General features: G+C 39.6%; 1 protein-coding gene across 5 annotated transcripts in view; it reads left to right on the plus strand.

Annotated features, from left to right (window-relative positions):
• Positions 1-312: 312 nt before the first annotated feature.
• The window catches only part of LOC141925228 (sodium channel protein type 2 subunit alpha), a 79,479-nt gene continuing 54,233 nt past the window's right edge, over positions 313-25,558 (plus strand). For 4 of the 5 annotated variants that reach the window (XM_074828995.1, XM_074828997.1, XM_074828993.1 and 1 more), the window contains exons 1-2: positions 313-570; positions 22,546-22,864. In XM_074828995.1, the coding sequence (XP_074685096.1) occupies positions 22,598-22,864 (267 nt within the window). In that variant the 5' untranslated portion in view covers positions 313-570; positions 22,546-22,597. Of the gene's footprint in view, positions 571-20,640; positions 21,061-22,545; positions 22,865-25,558 lie in introns of those variants that run through there. The other variant, XM_074828994.1, reaches the window with a different exon arrangement.

A 25,558-nucleotide genomic window follows, 5' to 3' on the forward strand; every position in this document is an offset into this window, starting at 1 on the left:
CTGCAATTATTTATACACACATGTATCCAGATACTTCACTAATTTAAAAAAAATGTTGTGCAGTTTAAATCTCAAACCAGTTTTTAAAAATATGTAAGCATTCATTAGCCCTAACCTACTTACTTTATTTTAAAGTTGTATAATCAAGGGTCACTATGCGATTTAAAACTAAAATACAGTTGTTTCTATAGGGTGTTAAGAATCCAGCTGAGCTCATCTCCTTGCCAGTAGGTGGAGCTAGCACGTAATATGCTGCCTCCTTCTTTCCTCCCCCTCATCTCTTCCCCCCCTCCTCTTTTTTTTCCCCACAACCAATTTTCTGATCGATGCTGGGATTCAAAGAGTGAATCTCAGAAGAGGAAGCAGGCGAAGAGACTACAGAATACTGCAGAGGTTCCTTTGTTGCTTTGATGGGGAGGTGCTTTCTTCATTTCTTTCCTTTTTCATTTCAGTGAAATTAAGAGTTTACAAGCTTCGCCTAGGAACCTGAACCTGCAGTAGAAGGAGCCTCATCATCTACAAGTGCATGGATATTTCTTGTGCCATGATTTGTAATTCTCTTTTAATCAGGTAAGAACATGATATTTAATTGAAATGCTTAGACAACAAATTCCAGTTGTTTTGTATCAAGATCCTTCTCTTGTGGTGCCACACCTAGTTTTCAATTAATATTAATAGAGCAAGAGGAGAGGAAATAATAGCCATCTTTGCCACTGCATAGATTTTTTTCATAGCATTTAATTAGGTCTTAGCACAATAATAAAAAATGTTGCTGATCTTTGGAGTTCTCTGGTCCTACGGTTTTGTAAGATTGTATGTTTAGAATTAGAATTTCTTTTGAGTTTGTATTTTTCAGTTTAATTGTGCTAATTTGTTGGTTTTGAGGTGGTCATCCACAAGTGTTTTCTTTTTCTACTGGAGGTTATATTGGTGCTGTATCCGGAATACAAATTGGAGTGTATTTTAAAGCATACAAATATATCCCTGCGATTGACCAGTTTTAATGAAGAAATGTACTGTTGCTTCTTTATACCATCTTCAGTCAGAGGGTTTCTTTACTTGCTAAATTCATTATTTTGTTTCTGTGAGGTATAGGAGATTTACAGGATTCTCCCTTCCCTCATCTCCCAAAACAGCCTCTCCCTGATGGAAGACAGAATGGAGGACTTGTCTGTGACTAAACATGGTTTTGCACTGCTGCAAATATCATACAAAACACATGTGGTTTTTTGAATCATTTTATAAATACAAGAGTTAATTTTTATTGTAAAAACTTCATTCCATATTGCATGAGAAAGAAAAAAAATTATTTTTTTTTTTTTTTAGATGCATAATACACACTGGGAGAGACAGCAGAATGACTCAGGAGGTGGGAAGCTCATGCAGCACCCCCTGACTCTCCTTTCAAACCTTCTGGGGTTTTTTTTTTTACCTTCTTATAATTACAGCAATAATTCATTTAGTCAGGAAAAACAACACAGAAATGCATTGACTTACAGTCACAGATCAGAGACAGGGCTCAGTAGCCAGTATGTGAAAAAAAAAGAATGTGTGATTAGTTTAAATGCATTTTGCTTTCTATTATAAGGTGGTAAGTAGGAATGCACTTAATCAAAATTTTCACACACCTGTGTAAAGGTAAACTGTTTTTTAGCGGTGATTAGTGAAGCAACAGAAAATTGCCTGTTGGGATTTGAATGCTAGATGCTGCCTTGGCTTTAGATGATTCCTTAGATAACATGTGAAATGTTAAGAAGGTCCACACGCATTCTTGCCATCTATGCATGTTGCCTGCTCAGTTGTATTTTTCTGATCAATGTTTACAATATGTATATATGGGTATAGGTCAGCCATAGTGTCTGAAGATATCTTCACCAGATGGTAAAAGATCATCCATTCTTGAACAGGTCTGGAGAAAAGGTTAATATTCGCATCCAAATGATCTGCAATTTCCTCCAGTGACAAATGCATTAAATAAATGATGTTCTCTTATGTCTATAAGGCCCTAATTCAACAAAAAACAGGCATGTCAATGGGATGACTCACATTCTTAATATTAGGCAAGTGGATAAGTACCTGGCTCTCGTCTCTTTTTAGACTGCACTGGTGTTCAGGGAGAGAATAACTTTTTTTAATCACAGAAATTTTATAGTGTTCATAAAATGCAGTTAGTAGGCCAAACAAGCATATAGCTTCAAAGACAAGCTATAGATTTACATCTAAAAAATAAAAAGAAAATTCATTGAGTTGTTATGAGACTTAAAGGAAAATATTGAAGCTGCATTCTTACAGATTTTGAATACATTAATTGTGAACATCAGTCTTTGGGAAATACAAATACCTAAATGGCCATATTGTATCAAAGCATGATCCAGTTACCTTTCAGTAGCAATGAAGTTAGATGTTTCTGGAGGAGTTCAAGGGAAAGTTGGCTCTAAGAGAAAGCAGACCCTCCCTACCTTTTGTGAAACTTAATTTTAGGGGATATTTAAGCCTTCTTGTTATTTTTGTTCACCTGAATTACTCTAATCGAAGTGTACTCTGTACACTTACAAGCATCAGATCTCTGCAGCAGAGACCAGCAGAACCACTCTGCAGCAAGAGCCCAGCAGCAGTTATGCTGCCAGGACTGCTTGCTCAATTTCTTCATCACAGACCTTGTTGAATACCTTTACTTGGTCACTACCTGCAGCCTTGCTCTACCCCCGAGCAGCCCCTAAACTCTCCCACCGAGGGGACAGAGAGGACACTGAAATCTAATATAGCTCATCTGCTTGAATCTTATGAGGCACCAAGGAATGCAACAGTAATCCCTTATGCACACAGCTCTCAGCTGGAGCACAAAAATCACATACAAGCTTTTTACTGTGTTGCTTCCATTGTTTTAAGGCCATGCACACACTCACACCAACTTCTCCAGAGGACAGTGTGGATCCTTTGCAGTGGCTGACCCTGGTCCTGTACTCCCCCAGCCTCTCATCCATCAGAGCTCCCCTGTTCCTCTCTCTTTGCCTTCAGCCCCAGCTTGCGAGCAGGCGTCAGGGATCCCAGAGGCCTCCTTTCTAGAGGCTTCCTGAAGCCACTCGAAGGAATCTATTTCTTGTGCCTCCTCTCTTCACTGACATCCACCAGTCTCAGAAATGCTGGGTTAAAAGACATTTCTGCCAACGGTGGCCTGAAACTCCTGCTCTTCTGTTATTGTCTTTGAAAGACAAATAATGTACTTGACATCAAAGAGGTGATAATGAGGGGAGGCAAATGATATTGTGAATCACTAAATACCATACGGATAAGAAGCATTAAAAAAGCTAAGGAGGAAATTAATAATTCTGTAATCACTGCATGTTTGGGAAGATAGGCAGTAAACAAGGTTCGGCACCAAAATACTGAAAGAGGATGATTTAAAGAAACACTGAATAACTATATTCATGTTATTCAGTCCAAATTCCTATTGTTTCCAAACTTGCAACTTTACCTCTCTTATTTCTGCTCCTGAACCTACTATTGTTCTACCCTTTTCTACCCTTACCTCCAATTTAATTTAGGCTGCTTCCTCTTCCTGCCTCTAACTGGTTTGGGACCAGCAGAAGGGCTTTGCTTCTAGTCCTGGTTTCAGTGTTGGATGGCCTCAGCAGCTATTGCTATCAATTGCACTGCAGGGGCTGCTAATGCTAGGCAGAAACACAGTCAACACGTGGCAGCTCTGTAAGTATTTATTGCAAGCCACTAAGAAGCTTTTTCTGAGCATATTTAGAAATTATTTAGAGAAGTGCTGAATGGCCAGATTTCAATAAATTTAAATAGGAGCAACAAAATGCAAACTCTTATATTGCCTGAGCAGCCTACTTGACAAAATTCAGAGTAAAGCGATTGTAGCAAGAGTTCTCAGAAAAATGGCTAGAAATATATTTTAATGCTGCAGTATTACCAACATACTCATTAAATAATCTCAAAAATAGGTTTTAATTTTCCTATTAAAAAACCCATCAACATAGATTCATTGCTCTTGCCTTTTGGTTTTAAACTTGTAGATTAATGAAATAATCCTTTCAAACTTTTCCTCATAGGCAGACTACAAATGTACGTTTTCTATTAAGTGGTGAAGTTTTTGTTCTTATAAGCATTCAAGCTAAAAGAAATAGGAAGTATGTGGATCTACATTGTCAAGTTAAGCTTTTCTTTCTAACTTCATTGAAAAAAGTATCTCACTATTTATAGTGTCATTAAAGAAAGAAATCAGGATGAGGCCAAGAGCACAAACACATTCAGTCTCAACAATGTTTGGCAAAGCTGAAGGCATTAGAAAGATATTCTTATGATGGAAATTATTAAGCGAACAGAACTGTCAGCTCTATAGACTTTCTATACTATGCTGATTTTTTTTTTAATATTTTTTGAACTTTTTTCTGTAATAACTTGGTTTTTAGGTCTCTATATGAAGTTCAGTGATTGTTTCTATATGAAGTTTTCTTAGGTTTTGTGTAATCACGATTGCAGTTGTTTCTTGATTTTTAGCTCAACTTCCCTTATATGTGGACAGAATCTGATTTTGGCCAAATTAATTGTTCTTGAACTGCTAATGCTAGCTGGTTCTCACTCATCTTTCTGGAGACTCTCACAGGTACTTCCCATTATGTGGTAAAAATGCAGACTTCTCCATCAAGAAAGAGCATCATGTTCAATAAGATAATGATTGCTCTATGCAGATACTTGGATAAACTGATAACATGTAACATTAGTGGGCATACATTTTTAAGATGATGGATGTCCAGGTTTTGAACACACAACAAACGGTCTTCTCATGGTCTAACATGGACCTGTCATATGACAGGAGATGCCTGATTTTTATGCCATATGGTGCTGCTCGTCTGGTCTTAAATAGGAGTTGTAACATACAGCTTTTGAGTACACCTAGAAGATGCAAATGATCCACTCTAGCCAGAAAAACGGTACCATTCAACCCTGCAGTAAAAAGGGTGACTGCAGTAGGTTTAGCCAGCTCTCAGCTTAGTACACGGCCTTTGAAACCAAAGTATGTGCTTTATGAAACTGTACAAACCCACCTGATTATTTTGGCTGCTCATTTGGCCTGCTAGCCTATCACTCCATAGCTTTCTGGTCACTGGTACAGAGCTAACTAAATGAAAGCTACAATATTTCCACATCTACTTCTGTCATTCCTTTGACAGCAGTGCGAATTTTGCTTTAATTAAATTATTACCAGCAGGATTTCAGAGTGGTACAGAAACAGTCTTCCTGTTTGAATGGGGGGGTGTTTATACATCATTTTTTTTCTACCATCCTCACCATGTTGCACCCTCCTCAGTGTGTAACTGCAAAATCCTCAGCAGACTTTGACCCCTATGTAGTTTTGTTTGATGATAAGTGTAAATGACTCACTCAGAAATTAGGAGTCTGACTCAAGTTCTCTAAAGCAATACACCGTGTTCTAGACTCACCCATTTGTCTCAGAAGGATCACAGATGTATTAGGAGCCAGATTCCACATATGTATACAAAATGGTGTCAGATGCATGCAGAAAAATTTGACAGTGTGATCCCGAGAAGAATAGTGGCCAGAGTTTAATGCATCGTAAACTGCATACAGATAGATCAAGGTCAGAAAGCAGCGTCCTTTCCCTGGATAGTGTGGTCTGAATTTGCTCCTTAAAATGAGTTCCATAAACAGGTGCCAACAAAAAGAAGGCTGAAGTAGCACCCAGGTACCTGAACAGACTATGTGCTTTTAGGGAAGTATATGGCAAATTTCTATACAATCACAACTATTATGAAACAAGAACTCTGCCCAGGATATTTGAAATTTGGCAGCCTATCACTAAGTACACTCACTGTATTTTGTTTTTTAGTAAATATCTGTACCAAATGCAAACCAGTGGAAAATCCTACCTCTTGGACCACAAGGCAAGCTTTATTAGATCAGTTTTCCCCACTGGAAGTCTTTGGTGAGGTTATTCTATCTGGGAATGTGGCACACAAGGTCGTATCACAAGAGTATAACAGGTGTATTTGTAGAATGTGTGAGCTCTGTATGTTTTCTCTTTACTGAGAGTCAATAATGAAACCATGGAAACTAAAAGATAAGTCCTGATACCAGGCAGGATGAAAAAAATCTTCCATCTGTAGTTGTGTTAACCTGAAAGCAGACATGGGGCAAACACTGCACGATTGTTTTCAGATTGAGACTTCAGTGATGGCTGCACAAACATTGTGATGGCAAATGCATTTGCACAGGTTAGATTTTGCTGATTCTGCTGGGGCAGATTTCCATTCTGTAGAATGGGATGTACCACAAAAGTGCTGATGGTACCCCTTAGGTACCACGATAATACTGCTGAAAAAATCTCCTAATGAAGCAATGAGAATATGCTTTGAAAATACTGGGGTGCGGGAACAGCTAACATTTTAATTTGGCTTCTGGAAAATACTAATAGACAAAATAGAAAGAGCCCAATTTTACTGTCAGTAGCAATGGTAAGATGCAAATCTTTAAAGTTATTAAGGAAATCAATTTGACTAGGAAGCAATAGACTGCAAGTGATACTGGGTCACATTTATGAGAGTCACTTTTCAATAGAATAACATTTTACATCTTGCAAACAGTTTGCTTTTGGAGTTTTGTTGGCTAAACATATGCAACAGAACGTTTTCAAGAGTTATTGTTTCAAATTATTTTTTAAACAATATTTTCAGTTAGAGTTAACACTCTACACAGCCCTTACAACGTTTGTGACTGTAAAAAGATATTTGTGCTTTTGCCAGCCGTCGTTTTTATGAATTACATGATCTTGATCTGAAGCAAAGCTTTGGCCCTGTAAGCCAAGCTGAAGGCAGGCTAGTCTTTGCACAGAGAGAAATCTGTTACTCTACTCCACCAGTATCCTTCAGGAAAAAAAAAAATATTAAATTTGAATGTAAGCCTCAGGGTATGAAGATGATGACCTTTGATATTATATAGGACACTTGGGTGCTATTACTCATGCTGATATCTTGCTCTGTGGAGTGGCAGAGGCTGGGAACCCAGAAGCATTCTCCATTGCTGGGAAAGAGATTACATTGCTCTTCTCAGTATTGACCTCACTTCCAAATTAGTTTAAGGATTCACACATTCTCAAAATAATCTGTCCTTAGTGAGAAAAATGATGGATATGATGCAGAAATTGAGAGAGCTGGTATAACTATTGTGAAGATGGGCGAACTGCTCTGAAACTGTGACAAGGAAAGGAAATATCCTCTGGGAGCCTAGAGAGGAGAGACTGATGGGGGAAAACAAATGAATGTGGGGGGAAAAATAGAAATTTTAGGAGGGTACACAAATTCATTTCATACAAGAAAAAAGTGGAATCCATTGTAAAGGAAATATTGAAATGTGTATCCATGTTCCTGTACGGAGGTGAGCAGTGTGGCGTGCATGACTCCAGTGGGAAGGTCTCCTCGCAGTGGTACAGCTCCAGGTCGCAGGTGATGCTGTGAGCAAGAAATGCTTGTGAGAACTCTTTGGGGAGCTCTTGTAGTCCCTCTAGTCAGAACCCGTTTTGCTGGCTCAAACATAGTGGGAAAGGAAAAACTCTCCTGAGGAGGTTTTCAACATCTGTTCCTTTGCTTTATTCACATGTGCCAACAAATGCAAATGGAATATATGCAAAGAAAATTTACAGTTAGGGAATGATTCTGAACTGGAGTAAATTGTCAAACTCCACTGAATAAATCTCAGTTCCAAATCACCCAGCTATAATTGGCTGCAGTTGTATTTTAGCCTAGACTTTTGTAGATTATCTTGAGCAATCCTTCTTTTCTCCATACTTATAAAATGATACCATAATGAACAAGCTTCCCCTCCCTTTTTTCTTTTTTTTTTTTTTAAAGTTACCTTGAAACTGAATTTGCTTTTTTAAAGACAGTGACTGAACTTTACAGCTGTTGGTTCTCTGTGGTTTGTTTCATGAGGTTTTTTTCCCCTCTTAGAAAAAAAAAAATCAGCAGCCATATTGATTAGTTTTGGTATAACTGTTGAGCTTTCCATTTCTGGCACATTCCCACACTTAAAAGGAGAAGTGGCACAGAAGTTTTCTTAACTTCACTATCCAGGAAAGTGATGTCTAAGTATGAAATAAGGCACCCATTTTATTGCAACAATACTTTGACATCAGGTAACTTACTAAGGGGTTCTCATGAATTTGGTGTGTTCCAGCTGAGGCTCATGTTCAGTCAAGGGACTGTTATAAATCATACTGTGCCGAATGTCAGAATAAACACCCATAATGATCTCCTCTGATCCTACACTTACAAATCTGTGTTGCTCCCTCAGGCCTTTCAAGTTGCTGATAGAACAGTGATATTACCTTTCTGCTCTTACTTAACTGCATATATCTGCCATATGCACTTTGTCCCTCAGGATAACTTGATCCATAAAGATGTTTTTATAGTGTTCAGAATATTCTCAATTAATGTCTTGATATGACAGTTAGGTTATCAGGACACTATAAAAGGCAAGCAGAAACTAGGCCTGGCACGCTCTTTCAGGTTTTTTTTAATGGCATTTCTATTTAATTGTGAGCCAATTAAATACTCAGTTTCCTTTCAGATTAAAAAAAAATCTTCTAAATTTAATGGAGAGTTGTTTAATGCTTCCTAATGTTGTATATCTGACTGAGCTTTTCATTACCCAGAGAAACAAACATGCTGGTCAGGTCACCAGGGAGCAGTGGTGATGTTTGCTGTCTTCCTTTGCATGGGAGGCGGGGGGGATGAAGCTGTAGCTCTTAAGTTTTCTAATGGTTCCTGTATGATGGTCTGGGAAATGCTATATAACCACTCAGCTATGTTCTGCACCAGTCACCAACCATATTATTCATCATGGGATCTAATTTCATGCTGTTTGGTTTAATTTTTCCTTTTTGGTTGCCAAATTTTGAATATACATCCAGCCTTACATGCCTTACACTGGTGACATCTTCATTTAAAAGACATACTTACTCAACTGTAGAGATGCCTGTAGTGTGGAGTTTTGAACAGTTGACAGAACTGTAATAAATAATAACCATTAAAATTACAGTAATTAATATATATGCTAAGAACGACAACAGGAATATTCAGTTCTTGCCCTACCTCTGTTAATGTGCCTCAGTATGCAAACCACATATATTTTCATCTGTTCTGTTTCCAAAACCACATGTGGTTCTGTTTCTCAAAATGTAAAGTGGCAATAATGTTAATAGGTGAAAAATAAGTGGCTGATAGTTAATAAAGATGAGTGGAAGTACAAGGTTCCACTAAATACTTCACATTAAAAAAATCATATTAAAAGTATGTTAGTAAGTGGCAGACTCCAGCAGTCAGTTATGGGACACTGAATTAAGGCTGTCTTTACATTCTGGAAATCAGACATACGATATGCAGCCACCTGTGAAAAGAGTGATTTGAGTGAATTGCCTGCCATCATATTGCAGTACTGAGCAGGATTCATCTCCTCTCCCTTCATAGTCAGTGGAGAGAATCAGGCACTTCTAGGGCACAACTTGCCTCATCTTAAGGTAGATATCTAAAATAGGTCAGAAGAATTGCCTTTTAAAGTACCCATTTTTCTCCAGTGAATATGAAAGGAGTTCAGGTTGGCTTAGATGTGGATGCCTACAGATACAGACATCTGATGCCAGGGAAGGCGAATCCTACTTGTGACACAGGCAGAGGTGACATCCAGTTCTTCAAGAGGGGATACAGACTTTACACAAAGGACAGTACTTTTTGTGCACATAGTTACTGTCTTTTTTTTCCCCTTCCTGCTAGTCATTTCTCCCCATGCAGCACCAATGAATCAAGGAAGGCTCCTCCAGAACAAATCTTACTGCTTTTAAGAGCTCATCCATATTGTGTACTACAGAAAACAGTGAATGTTGCATTATAGTATCTACTGACAAATGGAGCAAAAGTAAGGCAGATCTCAATTCTAGCATATGCTGTCATTTGAGTCCTCCTTCCTGCAGTAATAGGTGTTTTTTATTGGAGTGCTTGTACACAAATTTAGGGCCACCATATTGATACCCATATGAATGATCAAGAGTAATTGAATGTATATTTACACATACTTCACAGACCTCTGAACTTGCCATCTTTATAGTTCTCTATAAACTCATTTTCAGATCTTGCCCATCCTTCCAATTAATTCCAGTCCTGTTATCTCAGCTTTTTATTCTCTCTCTTGCTTTGCTTTGTCCTATCTCAGCTTGCCCTATTATACTGGCTCGCCACCCACCCCACCCCCCCACCCCCCCTTTCCCCTTTTCCTTCACTTTTTCCCAGCCCGGCTTCCTGTGAGGTCAAACTGATCAACCTAGATGATCTCCTTGGTCATAAAAATCTACAAGTCTCTGAGGTTTTTGCATGTCTCCCACCAGCCTCCAGCACTGCTACAGCTAATTTTGAGACATTCCCTTTATCCAGACAGACAGTTCTTCCACATATCATTTCCCCAGAGGTTTTTTGCTGCTGCCAGTCTTCAATCCCAGATATGTCTCCCTTTCTTCCTAACTCCCCCCCTTTCCCATCTGTATTCTCTCTGTATTTTTTTTAAATAACCAACGTATAGGATTATTAGGAACACAAAGACAAAAGCATTTGCACTCTTGGGTCAGCAGAGTCCACAAAGACACAGATTTTGGCTGCAGGAAAATCCCCTCAGCTGGACACTGAAACATTAACAGAAAAGGTATTATCTCTGGAATTCACACCTTTAAACCTCTGGGGTGTTCTTCAAAATATATGCAAACTAATTTTTCAAAATTTTTTAACTCTGGGCAAGTATTGTAGATATCACTCCAACAGAAATGTCCAAACTTCAGAATGTTGTTTGCAAAAAGTTCTGCAGGACTTCATGCTTTGAAAATTGGCAGCTATAAAATTTTAAAGAGAAATACGTATCTGTAGCTTTTCCTTGGAAATAATTGCATCATTTGAGTTGAAACTTCAGTCCAAAAATCAGCACGAGGCAAAAATGGAAAATTTTAGCCCCAGCATTTCACGTTTGGCATAACTGAGCAGGGGGGGGGGGGGGGGAAGAAAACAGGACAGGTCAAGCATCTAGCATCTCAGTAATAAACAGTATGCCAGCCCCATCTGTAATTATCATGAAACATGACAACCTGTAACTAGTAGCTGTCTTGGACCCATCTGCACTCTCTCCCTAAGGATATAGTAACAACTGCTAACCCATAAACCATCATAAGACTAAAAGAATATGTAAAAGTAAATATGGGACCTTGTCTATGACTTAATTTCCAGAATCACTGAAACCACTTTGCTTCTGGCCTATTTGAAGTGGCACTTCCCTGAAACAATGGCAGCTCTTCCATTCCACTGGCAAAGGGAGTCTGGTGGAGACCACGCATGGGGAAGGGAGTTGTACTTTTTAGTTGTGCTTTTCACTGTTTCTATCTGCTTCAGAGACCTTGGTATGTTTCCAGGTGCAGCTACATAGTAGGACATGCAGGCAGGGGCATGAGTAGTGCTGATGAGGAGAGTCTGTGGCATCCTGCCCTTGGAGGCTGATGGATATCCAGGGAGTTAATGCTTCTTTCAAGCTGCATTAACTCCTGCAGGATCCCCTTGGCAGCTGGTGCTGTGCAGCTGCAGGGAGCCTGTCAGTGGCAGCACAGTTCCCAGGGGGGAAAATTCTCATATGTTATCCATGGAGATGTTTGTTTCCCCCATGTGGAATGGTCCTTATGCTTTCCGTGTCTATTGTGTTTTGGTTTTAGAAATAAGTTCCTCAAGAGGCAGTTGTGTTTGTTACTAATAAACTATCTTTGCAATTGCAGGCCTATTTAGAGAATACTCCGTTTAGATTCAGATTCTGTTTATTTTGCAAAGTTACGAATCAGATACATACGTCCTGATGCTCTCTCACATACACCAAACCTAAACTCAGGGTTACTGGCAGGTGGTGAAGGAGGCTATTTTTTTCTTAAAAACATACCAACAGCTTGAAATAAGGACAACATCTTTTAAAAACGGAGATGATGTAAGAACTGTCCAAGCACCCCACTCCCCATGTCTGTTTCTATGGTTTTACAGTCACCATTTCCTATTAAAAACAAAAAACAAAAACCAAACACCCCCACACGAAGAAGGGGAACTGACTGCAGACAGTATAAGCAGCATGCCCGACTACCTGTATCCAATACAGACAGTAAACAAACTGAAAAGAAGTAAGGTGATGATCCCCCGGTTCCTTCCTGCCTCGGTGGCAACGCCTGGATTTGGCACCATCCCTGCTCAGCTCGTGGGAACAGAGGGGACCTCGCTCGCCAGGGCTACGGCCTCTGCCCGGGCTGGGGCTGGCCCAGGGCCTCAGCTGCTCCTCGCTGTCGACTGAAAGGCGGCTTCGCCTCACCCCGCCGAGCGAGGCCCCCTTCTCCACGGCAAAACCCCCCCCCCCCGCCTCTGCCTCTCTGGAACGCTGCCGTTACCTACCCTACGCTAAATGCCTGTCTGTTCCGCCCCTCCCGCTTCTCCCCTTTGATTAGGTCCTGGTGAAGCAGGCAGGGAAAGCTTTGCAAAAACCAGCCTGCCTGGAGCAGGCTTTCACGGGGAGTTTCCGCAGCCCACGGGCGGCGGCGCTGCCCTGCCCAGCCCAGCCCTGCGCCGCGCTGGCTGCCAGGCCGCAGCGCGGGTGCCGCAGCCGCCGGGCCGGTTGCTAGGCAACCTCCCCTCAGCGCCGCTCCGTGCCGGCGAGCCCCGCCGCCATTGCAGAGCCGCGTCCCTTCACAGCCCCACAGCCCCCCGTCCGTCTGCCCTGCCGAATTTTCACCCGGTGTCGCCGGTTCGAGCGACATCGGCCTGCCCGTCTTCCCCTGTAGCCCGGTGTGGCAATGGGAGGTGACGAGGCCCAGGGCGGAGGTTCGGCTGCCGCACCTGGGCGGCCGGCAGCGGGGGCGGGCTGGGGAGGCGGGACCGCGGGCGCGCCCGGCGCTGCGGCCTGCGCCGCCCTGCCTTCCCCTTCCCTTTCCCCTTCCGCAGTGCCCGGTGTGTTGGCTCTGCGGCGTTAAAGGGAGCAGGTGGAAGTGGCTTGGGGTTGAAGTGGAAGCTGGCTGCCCAGTCTGCTGAGGTGGAGGGGTCCTTAGCCATTTGTCCTTGACTTGAGGGGAGTTTGGCCCGGCTTTGCTGTCAGACCTGGGCTTATGTAAACAATAACTGAAAAAGCAGGGGTTTGTTCATAGGTTGTGTTGGCAAGAGGAGACAGTAAGAGGCTATAAAAGTGCAAACGCACAGTGTTGTCCACAATCACTTGTCAGTAGGTTCAGAATCATGGTTTATGTTGTTCATCCAAAGTTGCTAGGCAGTTGTTAGGGGGGTACTAAAATCTCCTACCTACCTGGTGTCTTTTATCCAAAAGGATATAAATTATATATGATTGAATTTTCTGTAGTCATGCTGTAGTTAAGATTTAATGGCAATTTCATTCTAAACATCTTTACATAATGCCCATACTGGGAATGTTAAACTCAGGGTTCTGGTTTGTCAGGAAAGAAATCACAGCATGTTTTATTAACAGCATAAGTAGTCAGCACACTCTCCTATTCAGGCATCTGGAAATATCTAGCTCATCCCATACATATGGCACTTCTGTTATCATTACATCTTTGAATTGTATAGTCACTCTCCCCACACAAACACACTAAAAATGGATATATCTCTAGCCTGACACTTACACAAGAATGTACTTGTGGGGATACATTTCTCACAGTGGGTATCAGGGCAAAGATTGATTTGATGAAAAGCCCACCTCAGCTGCATGGCTGAAAGGCCTGAATCACTTAACCAGCTTCATTAGGGATTTGGTGAATGCTCTTCTGCATTACTTTGTCTCCCACATTGCTGTTTGCTTTGGAGACAGTATATTTCTGTTTTTGTACAGGGAAACTGTTGTTTTGAATCTTTCTCAGGTGTGAATTGCCCTTTGTTTTTCTTCTGGTTATGGAGCACCAGAGGAGCTCATCTGAGTCTGGCAGAAAGCTTATTTCACTGTATACAAAAAAAAAAAAATGGTATTTTCATCAAGTGAAAAGAACAAGTTGTCTAATGCTAGAAGGAAGGACTTAAGGGCCTCTTATCTGGAAAAACAAATAGCTTTTTGTTCATTCACTGACACTTGATTGAAAATCAGAAACTGTTCAGAGACCATTTCTGATAAAAGAGAAAAATAGATTAGGTAACTATAACCAAATGCAGTAATTGCCAGTTATTGGCTAACAGTAAAGATAATGATCAACTGATTTTTCATACTTCCTTGGAGTACATCTTGCCATAGCTGTATGGGCAGTACCCTGAAATAAGTTTTAAAAAGAGTGAGAAAACTGGTTTGAAGGAACCCCCAAATTTTCCCAACAGTGTTCTTTGTATACCTATTTTCATGTTACATGATCCTTGCTGCACATTTTGCATAAAATGCCGTCCTGATGTTATGATGTCCATGTTGAGAGGCAGAAGTGATCCTGGTCACCTCCTGATCTTGGAAGAGCAGTCCTGAGGCTGTTGTAACTGAATGCTAGCCCAATTTGATCCCTAGATTTGCTAGTGTTTGGGCATTTTAATAAACCTTTTTGCTTTTTTATCCTACCTATAATCGGTTCTACAGCAGATTCAGGATCTGTGCTAGTATTTGTTGACTGTACAATTGTTAGAGCTCTGTTCAGCTCTAGCATTCAAACGCTGAAGATCCATTTATTCGTACTCTGGCGCCTTAAGCCCTGTTGAGTTTTGCACGTAGGAGAAGCACTGAAATTTGGAAGACACTGTAGGTAGATACTCAGCTAGTCCTTTACGCTTTAAAAGTGAAGGAACATACTAAGCCTCTTAATTTCTTTTCTGTAGTGTGATGGATCAGCTCTTTGATCTGTCTAAAATCCGGCCACTTTTTTGTAGTTTTCAGCCAGACCAGTAAGCTGATCTGGCTAAAATGCAGAGGTGCAGAAATGCTCAAGCCAGCACAGTGGGAAATGCCCATGGTAAGAGTGGGTGGAGAATGGGGCTGTCCCTTCTGACTGCACCATCTCATATTGGCTTAAGATTTTCAGAAACTGCATTTTTAAAGGTGTCTTACTACTTAAGCATCCCTTTAAAATTCTGGACAATGTGTAGGAAGCCGTAGTTTTATATAGCTCTTCTAAGAGCCGTTTGGAAAAATTTGTTGTATAGAAACACCTACTGTTCAAATCTCACAATTCAGCACATAGATACTGTACGAAGAGACCTCTGTCAGAGCTCTGACTACTGAACATACAATGCAGCATAGTATGAAACACACAAACCCCAAGCACAGGAAAACTTCTTTATTTGCTATTTACTAATTTCAACAGTGGAGTAGTGAGACCATAAATCTTAGCAGAGAAACTATACCAGCTGTAAACCTTCCACCTTCAGCCAGGGCAATCATGTTACACAGTCTTTCACGCAGTGCCATGGGGTGATGACACATCCAGAAGGGCTATAGCCCTTTGAGACAGAACAGGGGTTTTTTCCAGTATTTATTTTACCCATGTATAGGAATAGCAGTGATGAGAGGTGCAGGTAAGAGAATGGACTATGAAATAGCTTTTCTACAGTTGATTGCTTACTTTCTTTATGTCAGGCTAGGGGAAAAGGAAAACACTGTAAGGAGAGAGAGGTGCATAAAGAGAAACTGGGGGCACATCTCTCCTATTCCACACCAATGCTTCTTTAGGCACTCTTGTCTCTTTCTCTGTAAAGAAGTCCTTGGGACTTTCCTCCACACAATGTCAGTTTTTTCTATCTTGCACCCCACTGACTCTTCAAGAACTTTCTCAGCCAACAGTGACAGAAATCAAAGCCCCCTTCTTTTCTGCTTCTCTGGTATATAAACAATAAGCACTTGGTCCCTTGAGGCCTGGGGAGAAACATAACAGATGGAGCAGCACAAAACAGTGAGAAACCTACGTTTATTAAGACCCGTAAACAGTGAGGGTAAACACTGTTACAAGTTTCTTGATTCTCATCCTGATCAGTTTTGCTACAGATCTCACACTCATCACTGATGTTTCTTTTTACAAGGCCTAGCCTTTCTTAAAGCCCTTGAATGATTGTGGTGTGTCTACTCTGTGCTCATTCTTTATTTTCACTGTTAAAAGGTTTTCCTAACAAATCCCTCTTGTTGCAGTTTAACCCCACAACCTGTTTGCCTGTATGCCAGATAAAAAGAAAACAAATTCATCCTCTTCCTTGGAGAAGCTTTCTAGACATATAGACTGTCATTGTGCCTTACATCAATCTTTTCAATGTAAAATTAAGACAGAAAGAACTCAAATAAATCCCACAATTCCTTGGATGTTTTCTCGTAAGTTATGTTTTTATTGCTGTCCTCTGAATTCTTTGCAGGTGGCCCCCATATTTTTTAAAATGTAGTACCCAATTTCACAGAATCATTCATTCAGGTTGAAAAAGACCCTTTGGATCATTGAGTCCAACCATCAGCCCTACTCTACAAAGTTCTCCCCTACACCATATCCCCCAACATCTCATCTAAACGACCCTTAAACGCATCCAGGAATGGTGACTCCACCACCTCCCTGGGCAGCCTATTCCACTGTCTGACCACTCTTTCTGTGAAAAATTTTTTCCTAATGTCCAGTCTGAACCTCCCCTGTTGGAGTTTAAAGCCATTCCCTCTTGTTCTTTCATTAATTACCTGTGAGAAGAGACCAGCACCAACCTCTCTACAATGTCCTTTCAGGTAGTTGTAGAGAGCGATGAGGTCTCCCCTCAGCCTTCTCTTCCTCAAACTAAACAGTCCCAGCTCCTTCAATGCTCCTCATAAGATTTGTTCTCCAGGCCATTCACCAGCTTTGTTGCTCTCCTCTGCACTCGCTCCAGCACCTCAGTATCTCTCTTGTGTTGAGGTGCCCAAAACTGGACACAATACTCCAGGTGTGTCCAGTTCTCTTACTCCAGTGCAGAGTACAGGGGGGACGATCACCTCCCTACTTCTGCTGGTCACACTATTTCTAATACAAGCCAGGATGCCGTTGGCTTTCTTGGCCACCTGGGCACACTGCCGGCTCATGTTCAGCTGCTTGTCAGTTAGAACCCCCAGATCCTTCTCTTCCAGACAACTCTCCGGCCACACCTCCCCAAGCCTGCAGCGATGCAGGGGGTTGTTGTGGCCCAAGTGCAAGACCTGGCACTTGGCTTTGTTGAAGCTCATCCCGTTAACGTTGGCCCACCGAACCAATCTGTCCAAGTCTCTCTGTAGTGCCTCGCTATCTTCATGCAGATCGACACGCCCACTTAACTTGGTGTCATCTGTGAACTTACTGATGATACAATTTGGACATACCACTCCAACTAGAAGAGTAGAAGACCATTTCACAACTTTATAAATCCAAGTACTTGCTTTTTTTGGCAAGACTGAGAGTTTTCACTCATGCTTGGTTTGTGATGCAGTAAGTACTCTAGATCTTTTCCTGCGGAGCTATTGGTGGGGTTCTGATGCTCATCCTGTAATTTTTCATCTATTTAGTCTTGCCTAAATATAAAATGTAGGACTTGTATCTCTTGAATTGCATCATTCTTTGAGACCATTTTGTTATTTGTCAGAACATTTTAAATACTAATACTGTCCTCCTGTTTACCTGTAGCTCTCCCAGTTTCATGTCATCTCTGAAGCTAGCAAACATGTTTTTCAGTCATCTCGATCACCATGAATAATTTAGTAGTATAGTAAGTGTTTTAAGTAGCATGGGGGGAAGAGGTGACAGGAATTTCTTTAGATTCAGTGTATTTGATTAAACATATACTATTTACAAGATTAAATATATACTATTTACAAGAAAAAAAAAGCTCCCTTTTCCCTTTTCTACCCCTTTTGCAAAAAGTACTATTTCATTTTAGAGCATAAACTTCAGGGTTTTTTTAAGATTAAAGTTCTTATAGTATTAACATATTTTGCAAACTACAGCAAATGCCACAGTAACATATGCTTTGGTCAGAGTTGCTTGTCACTGTTATAATTTTGGGAGAGATTTTATTTAAAATTTAATTAATTCTTTCAGCAAAGAAAGTGGAACTATGCCAATGTAATCTGCTCCTATCACAAAGTTGGGAGGCATTGTCAAAGAATGAGCAAGCTATTATACAGAAAGGAGTAGATGAGCTTGATGACTGGTGTTACTGGAATGAGATGAAATTCAGAACTATAAATGAAAAGTCATGCACTTAGGGAAATTCTAATATAGTACAGGAACACACAGCTGGAGAGTAAAAGGATCACAGAACCACAGAATGACGGCAAGTTGCCACTTGCGCATTTTAATGCTTCACTTTAGCATTGAACAAAGACAGTTAATTTTTACAGATTTCTCAGGAGAAGTTGCTAATCTGTTTTCCTTCTGATTTTATTAATCAGGATTGTCTGTAGATGAAGGGCTCCTAGACAGCCAGGAAGAGACTCAGAAGTTTCTCTCAGCTCAGTCCTGTCAAAAATCATTCACCCTCCTGTAGAGTTTCTTTATATATGACACTGAACACTTCTTCAGCTCTACCCTTTATGTGGGCCACGAGTGTTTCGCCAGATGATTAAAAGACAAAGTACACTTCAGGCTTTCAGGTGTGCCATAGTAGTGGGAAGGTGGATACCACTGGTGATAAAATTATTCATAAAATGTACTCACGGCTGTAGGTAGGAAGCTAGACAGAAGTCGGAAGTTACCTATTACCAGAATTATTCTTACTCCATGTTTATAGTTTAGGTAAATTTTGACCCTGTTTGAACAATGTAGGTTATGTTGGATTGGTTTCTGATTGATATTTACTACTTGATTTGATAATTTTCCCTTCCTATCTCTACTAATTTTATCTGCTATATTTACTATAGCTACGTAGTATCTAATTATTTTAATATATTTTAAAGATTGTTACTAGCTTCTCTAGATGTACTAATGTGGTCTCCTCTTTAGGAGTATATATATTTCTCTTTTAGATTGCAAAGATCATATTGCATTTCCTGCCTATTCTCTCTAAAATGCTTGTTCTTTTCACCTTACAGTCTAGTAAGAGTGTAGACCCAAGCATCTAAGGCAATGGTATACAACGTCCCACTGACTATTTGCTTTTTGTTTTTACTTTTCACTGTCCTTCCTAACACTACACATGTAGATTGTATAGCACTGGTGGAAATCAGATTGACATCTCAGATAATTTCAGACCCATACAATAAGAAACAAATAATTAAACACTTTAACTTAATATACCATTAACGGCAGAATGAAGCTCCTTTTCCATATTGTGTGAATTAGCCCAGCTTTTCAGGTACTTGGTTTACTGTAACTTTCATAAGCAGTTGTACAAACACATATGTACATTTCCACACATATAAATAATCAAAATACTTTTGTAGTTAGAAGCTCATTTACTCCTTCTGTGAATCTGTGCTGTCTCATAATCCTCTTATTTTGAGACTGCAGAGCAGTTCCAAGTAAACCACAGTCCTAATCAGAGCCAGCCAGAAGTTTTCATCCAAAGCATTTTAACAAAAAAAAAAAAAAAAAAAGGTTACATGGAATTGTTTGCAAAATTTCTATTGATTTCATTGAATCATTTGTGAAGTTAGAAAACCCTATCAAAGACTTTTCTAAAAAGGCTTTTAACATTATTTTGAAATATTGTGCAATGTTTAAATTATTCAAAACCAAATAGATACTTCTGATGTGGTTAAATTATATTTCTCATTTGACAGATTTTTTCTTAGTTGCTAAAAATGTCAAAACCACTATTTTGATCCAGTCAAACTGTTCATTCACCACAATTACTAAAGAACCAAATTATCAATATTTGTCTCTCTTCATTGTCCTTTTTTCAAAGCCACAGTGGCATTTCTTCAGCTACTGTATTCTTTCCTTCTCCAACCTCTCTCACTTTAGAGTGACTCCTTGCTTTTTATGACTTTCCACAGCTTCTTTAGTCCTCTTTGCAGCTGAAGGAAAGGAGATGGCAGAGGGACAGAAGTAAAAGACTGCCTGAAGGTCTGAATCTATAGATACAGGAATGTGTTGCTTGAAAAGTTTGAGAGAAATTTGGGTACATGTAAGAGAAGGAGGGAAGGACAGAAGGTTGATGGTGGGGAAAGAGAGAGGCTAAAAAAGTGGTATTGGTGCTGTGGGGGAAAAAGTGTACAAATCAGTAAGCATAGAAAATACAGAGAAAGCAGAAGAGTGAAGAGAGGTGGGATGGCATTTTGGTGGAGTGGTGCCCAAAGATGATGTCTTATTGATTTGCTACATGGGAGGGGCTTACAGTGCTCCTGATCATGATCTCCCCCCTGCTACAGTGGGTGATTTCTGTACAGGCATTCACCACTGCAGTGAGCACTCAATACTGCCATCCTTCCCTCCCTCTCATTGCTGGCTTTTGCAGATTTAGAAAGAATACACAGCAAATATATTGTTTAAATTTATTTTAGAAAACTAATACAAGCTATAGTTTAAAATAATCCAGACTGCCGATAGACCAGAACAACTGCTTTGGCTGTACACTGTGCAACCTCCATTTTTCTAGTTATCTTATTTTGCTATCCCTCCTACTTTCTTTCTATGTCACCATCACAGTTTTAACAGCTATCGCCTCATCAGCAGTAGCTGCTATATATTCAGAAGAAATTCTGAGAATGCTGAGACCTGTCTGGTTATATAAAATCGTGTATTTTAGTCCCAGAGTCTCAGTTTAAGCAAGCGTTCGAGCATACAAAAATTCTTTACCGTGTCTAACAAGAATCTACGGATGTATACCAGTACCATCTAGTGGCAATAAGAATTATAGCACTCAGAAGGCTCGCACAGGAAATGCCGGATTTGACTTCAATAACCAGGATCCCTTCAGCAGGAAGTTAGGTGTGGTCTGTAGAAGGAGACTTTAAAAAAAAAAAAAAAAAAAAGGAAAAAAAAAGAAAAAAAGAAAAAAGGAAAAGACATGATGGAATTTTAGCTGCAGTCTTCCTTGGTGCCATTCCAAACCCACATAAGTGCAAGATTCTTCACTGGTAATGAATTTTTAATTCTTTCCTGCAGCATTAAAACAGGATTATCCCTTTCCCCCCCTGTAATTAACGTAAAATCTAACAAGATTCTGCAGCAGGACCACTTTCCTCTTCCTAATTAACCCTTCTGCTGCTACTAGTCTGTGCAGCTTCCAGCAGCAGTTTGCTCCAGACCGTCCATGACAGAATGCACCAGGTGCATTTGCCTGCAATGGAAGAGCATGCTCCTGGGGGACCTGCAGGAGTTGGGATGTGTGTGGATGTCTGTGTAGGTGTAAACGGCTATGTGCATATGGTTGAAAAGGGGGAGAGCGCATCGTGTTGCAGTTTATTTATCAGGCTTCAAAAATATGAATTTGTTGCAGCTGTGCTGGTGTAGGTGTATTTAGCGAGACAGTAAAATAGGATTATGCTGATTGTATTCTAACTATTGTACCGTTTTAATTTGGTAATTGTTTCTTGGGTATATTGTCTTACATGGAAGTTGTTACTTTTTTATTGCATTTGCTATATTTTGAATGTGTTTACTCAGGAGAAGGACTCGAGAAAAATTCTTGAAGGCTATGGCAGAGATCCCATTTATGATTTCAGATCAAAGTATTTGCATTAGGAATATTTTCCACTTGTTCTTTTTAACTGAACTGTCTGGAGACATTAAGAAGAGATGGTTCAGCTCTTGTTAGTGAAAATTGTGAAAAATATAAACAACTGGTATGGTATCAGACATAAAAGATCTAAGTGGAGTATGTAATGATTAAAGATCATTTTTGTCTAATTCAGCAATTCTTCCAGTGCACAGTGTGTTGCCAGGCAGGGGATCTGAATACAGGTGCTTATGCCTGAATCTTGTTTCCTGAGCTGGCAGCTCTGCAAAGGCAGCATATTTGTACCTGAAGAGAAGGGGCATCTCACGTTGCATTCAACTGATCCCTCTGGCCTTACACGGCAGTAGTGGATTTTAGGAGTCATTTCTAGTCCTTATAGGTAGAGGGAGGGTTGGTCCAAGGTGCAACATTCAGGATAATAAAGAGGTGAATTGTCAGGAGTCTCCTCAACATCGAACCAGAAACACTTCAGAGCTGTTAATTCCTCACACTGAATGTGGTGGAAAACACCTCCTACTTTATTCACTGGAACGGATAGCATTACCCTCGATAAAGGCAAGAAGATATTACTGTCTTTTATGTGACATTTTTTTATACAGTCTATAGAATTGACAATATATCATCACAAGCACTAAGTGAATTTTAAACTAAATGTTTTAAGAATTGATACCTTCAAGACAACTCTAAGAGGCCAGCTGCAAAGGAAGATGGTTTGTCTTGAAATAAAAACAAATTTTAAAATCCATTTCACAGCAGCCTCCTCTTGGATGATAATGACTGAATTTAATAAGATGTCCCACAGAAAATTCTATGAAGGTATATTCCTTTACGTTGTAGCTATTTGTGTGGCTCTAAATTTTTTCTGTGTTTTTTATATTTTTAGCACTTTTTTATGAGAGAGGCTGAACAGTAATTAAGAGGTGCAGGATGAAAAGATGGCACAATCAGTGCTGGTACCGCCAGGACCTGACAGCTTCCGCTATTTCACGAGAGAATCACTTGCAGCTATCGAGCAGCGTGTCAATGAAGAAAAAGCTAAAAAATCCAAACAAGAACGCAAAGATGATGATGATGAAGATGGCCCAAAGCCAAATAGCGACTTGGAGGCAGGAAAGACGCTACCATTTATTTACGGTGACATACCTCCTGGAATGGTGTCCGAGCCCTTGGAAGACCTGGACCCATATTATATCAATAAAAAAGTGAGTGTGTTGTATATTTCTATCAGACTTTAAGAAGATTAAAATAGAAGGAACCTCCTATAGACATAGTATTTCCAGTATTTTGGTCCTGGTCTTTACTTCTAATACGTTCCTCCGCAGCTGATTTCATTTCACAGAAATCTCAGTTGTATGAACAGAAGTTAGTAATGAAAGTTTGTGGGACCTGGTCTATTGGTAGAGAAGTATTCAGGTTTATTTTAATATACCTAGTATTTTACTAAAATTTGTGACTTTCAGTGGTTTATACATAGGAGAATAGAAGAAGTAGCACAGGGGTTATCTTTAGAATTATTCTTTTATTAATTGCTGTATTATAGATGTGAAAGGAGCAGATCTTCACTATGAAACCCATCTCAAAGGTAGCTAGACACCTTCTCACTAGATTTCTTCACTGTCATGTGGAAGGCCTAGGTTGCATTCTCTTATTGCTGGGAAAGATAGGGAAGTATGTAAAGGCAATGTCTCAGGATATGCCAAAGATCATCCTCTTCCATTTTGTACTCTATAGAGGCTTCATATATCCAACTTAGTCTGGGTGAAATATTTTTCATATCCAGATTTATATTGTTCTATGATTGTTATCAAAGAGAAGGCATTTAAAAGAAGGACATAAATAAAGAGGAGATAGGAATTCCTCTTGGAGTGTTGACAGAATGTTACATAATTTTAAAAAGATTTTAAAGAGATGTTAATTTTTAGAAAAATAAACCCACATATTTTCTTTTTGTTTGAAGTAATAACAACAACTGTTCTGGCCAAGCACAAAAGTGCTGAACTTTAGACTTTTGACCAGATGGCCTTGGGTTTTCTCCAGAATTCCTGTCCCTCAGATTTTGGCATCATATGTATTGCACCATCATAATTTTTTACCAGTAAAGAAGAAATTACTGATTTTTTTTTGTTTGTTTTTCTGTCTTCAAAATTTTTTTATTGTGCTTTCTTTTCTTTCCTGTGGAAATTAGCTAGTGAATAAAAACAAGTGAATTAAAAAAACAAAAACAAAAACAAAAACAAACAACCCAACAACATGAAAGCAAAAAAACTACCTCAAAGAAAAAGGAAGAAAATCCACAAGAATTGTTAGGAGTCCAACTTGAACTAAGTAAAAAAATACAAATGAAGATATTTCCTGCTGGAATTAGTGGTATGCCTTGCCACTGATATGTTGCAACAATAACAATAACAAAGTCATAAACTAAACACACAGAACAGCTTTTAAAAAATCAGATGTACCTTATATGTTCATTGGAGAATTTCTAAAACTCAATTCATGCTATGGAGAATCGTGCTAAATTTGAAAACAAGGTTTTCAATTAAATATTGTGTACTGCTCCCTTTACTCAAGTGATTTACCCTGTTGAAGTCTGGAAGTCAGGCAAATGGAATTTGTGTCAAAGTGCTGATCTCTTTCCTTCTTTCTTTCCCAGTTCTGCCGTAGTAAAAATCTAAATTCAGTGCTGGAAATCCTGAAGTTAGGCACATGTAATATCATGCTTTGGAAACTACAAAAGTCATTCTGCAATTAAGCGTGGATGTGAAGTAAAATCCTGCTGAAGTGCTTGTTCCTGAATTGAGAAATGCATAGCAGTTATCTTGATCTTTTCCAGAAGCACAGTGATTTCTAGTAGGAGATGTAAGACTCCAAACTATATGAGCATTGCAATCATAATTTCTCCTATTATTTTTCTTGGTGTTTGCATATCTTTGAACACCCTTGTTTAGGTCAGGCTCCATTTTAATTTTTCAATATGTCTTGATGAGTCAGCATCACACAAATGATGCTTCATCAGAGGTTTTGTCAGAGTAAAGGGAACAGAAAACATTAAAAACTCTGATTTGAGGGCATGTTTTATTGAACTCCAGGAAGAATATCAATAGAGTTGAAAAGCAATGGTAGTGAAGAGTACGTTACAGAGCAATCCTTTCTCCTCTACAATAAAGGACCAAAGTATGGCTTGAGGATCAATGGGTATCTGGGAGTGCAAATATGTTCAGTTTGGAAGTGCTGAAATTATTATTTCAGGCAGAGGGAGGCATTCTGTTTTCAGGATTTCAGCTGCTGTATTTGGCACACCTGCTCAGAAAGCAGAGCATAATCTTTACAAATGCTGCCCTCTGATTCCAGCCGAGGCAGATCATGGCTACTGGCTGTGCTCCAGGTTTGCATGGCTTATGTTCCCTTTGGGCTTTTTAGGGCTGCCACAATGATAGCTGGATCCAGTTACCTTCAGTGAGCATGATCTGTCACCCATGTGTAGAAAGAAGAGATGATAGATAGGAATTTCTCAAAATGCATGGAAATCTAAATGATTTAAAAACTTACTGCATGTTAAATAAAGGCTTTATTCTTCTTTATTTCCCAGGTTTTAAGAGAACTATTACATTTCTAAATGCTTTTTTAAATGTTGGTAGTATGCATGAGTTATTGCTGAAACTGTGGAGAGACAGTGAAAATACATGGATTATTAAATTCTGTATTAGGTAAAAGTAAAGTATGACATCAAAACAGACAGAATTGCAGGTGTGAAACTCTCACAAGAAATAGTTGGGAAGCAATACGTTATTATTTTCTTGCAGTACAGCAAAAACTATTCAGTACATTAGTGTTATGTTGAAAAAATGGTTATTGAACACTGAATTTCCTTATTTTCATGAAGATCACTCTTGAAATTT

The sequence above is a fragment of the Strix aluco genome, chromosome 6 (genome assembly GCF_031877795.1).
Source record: "Strix aluco isolate bStrAlu1 chromosome 6, bStrAlu1.hap1, whole genome shotgun sequence".
Taxonomy (NCBI): domain Eukaryota; kingdom Metazoa; phylum Chordata; class Aves; order Strigiformes; family Strigidae; genus Strix; species Strix aluco.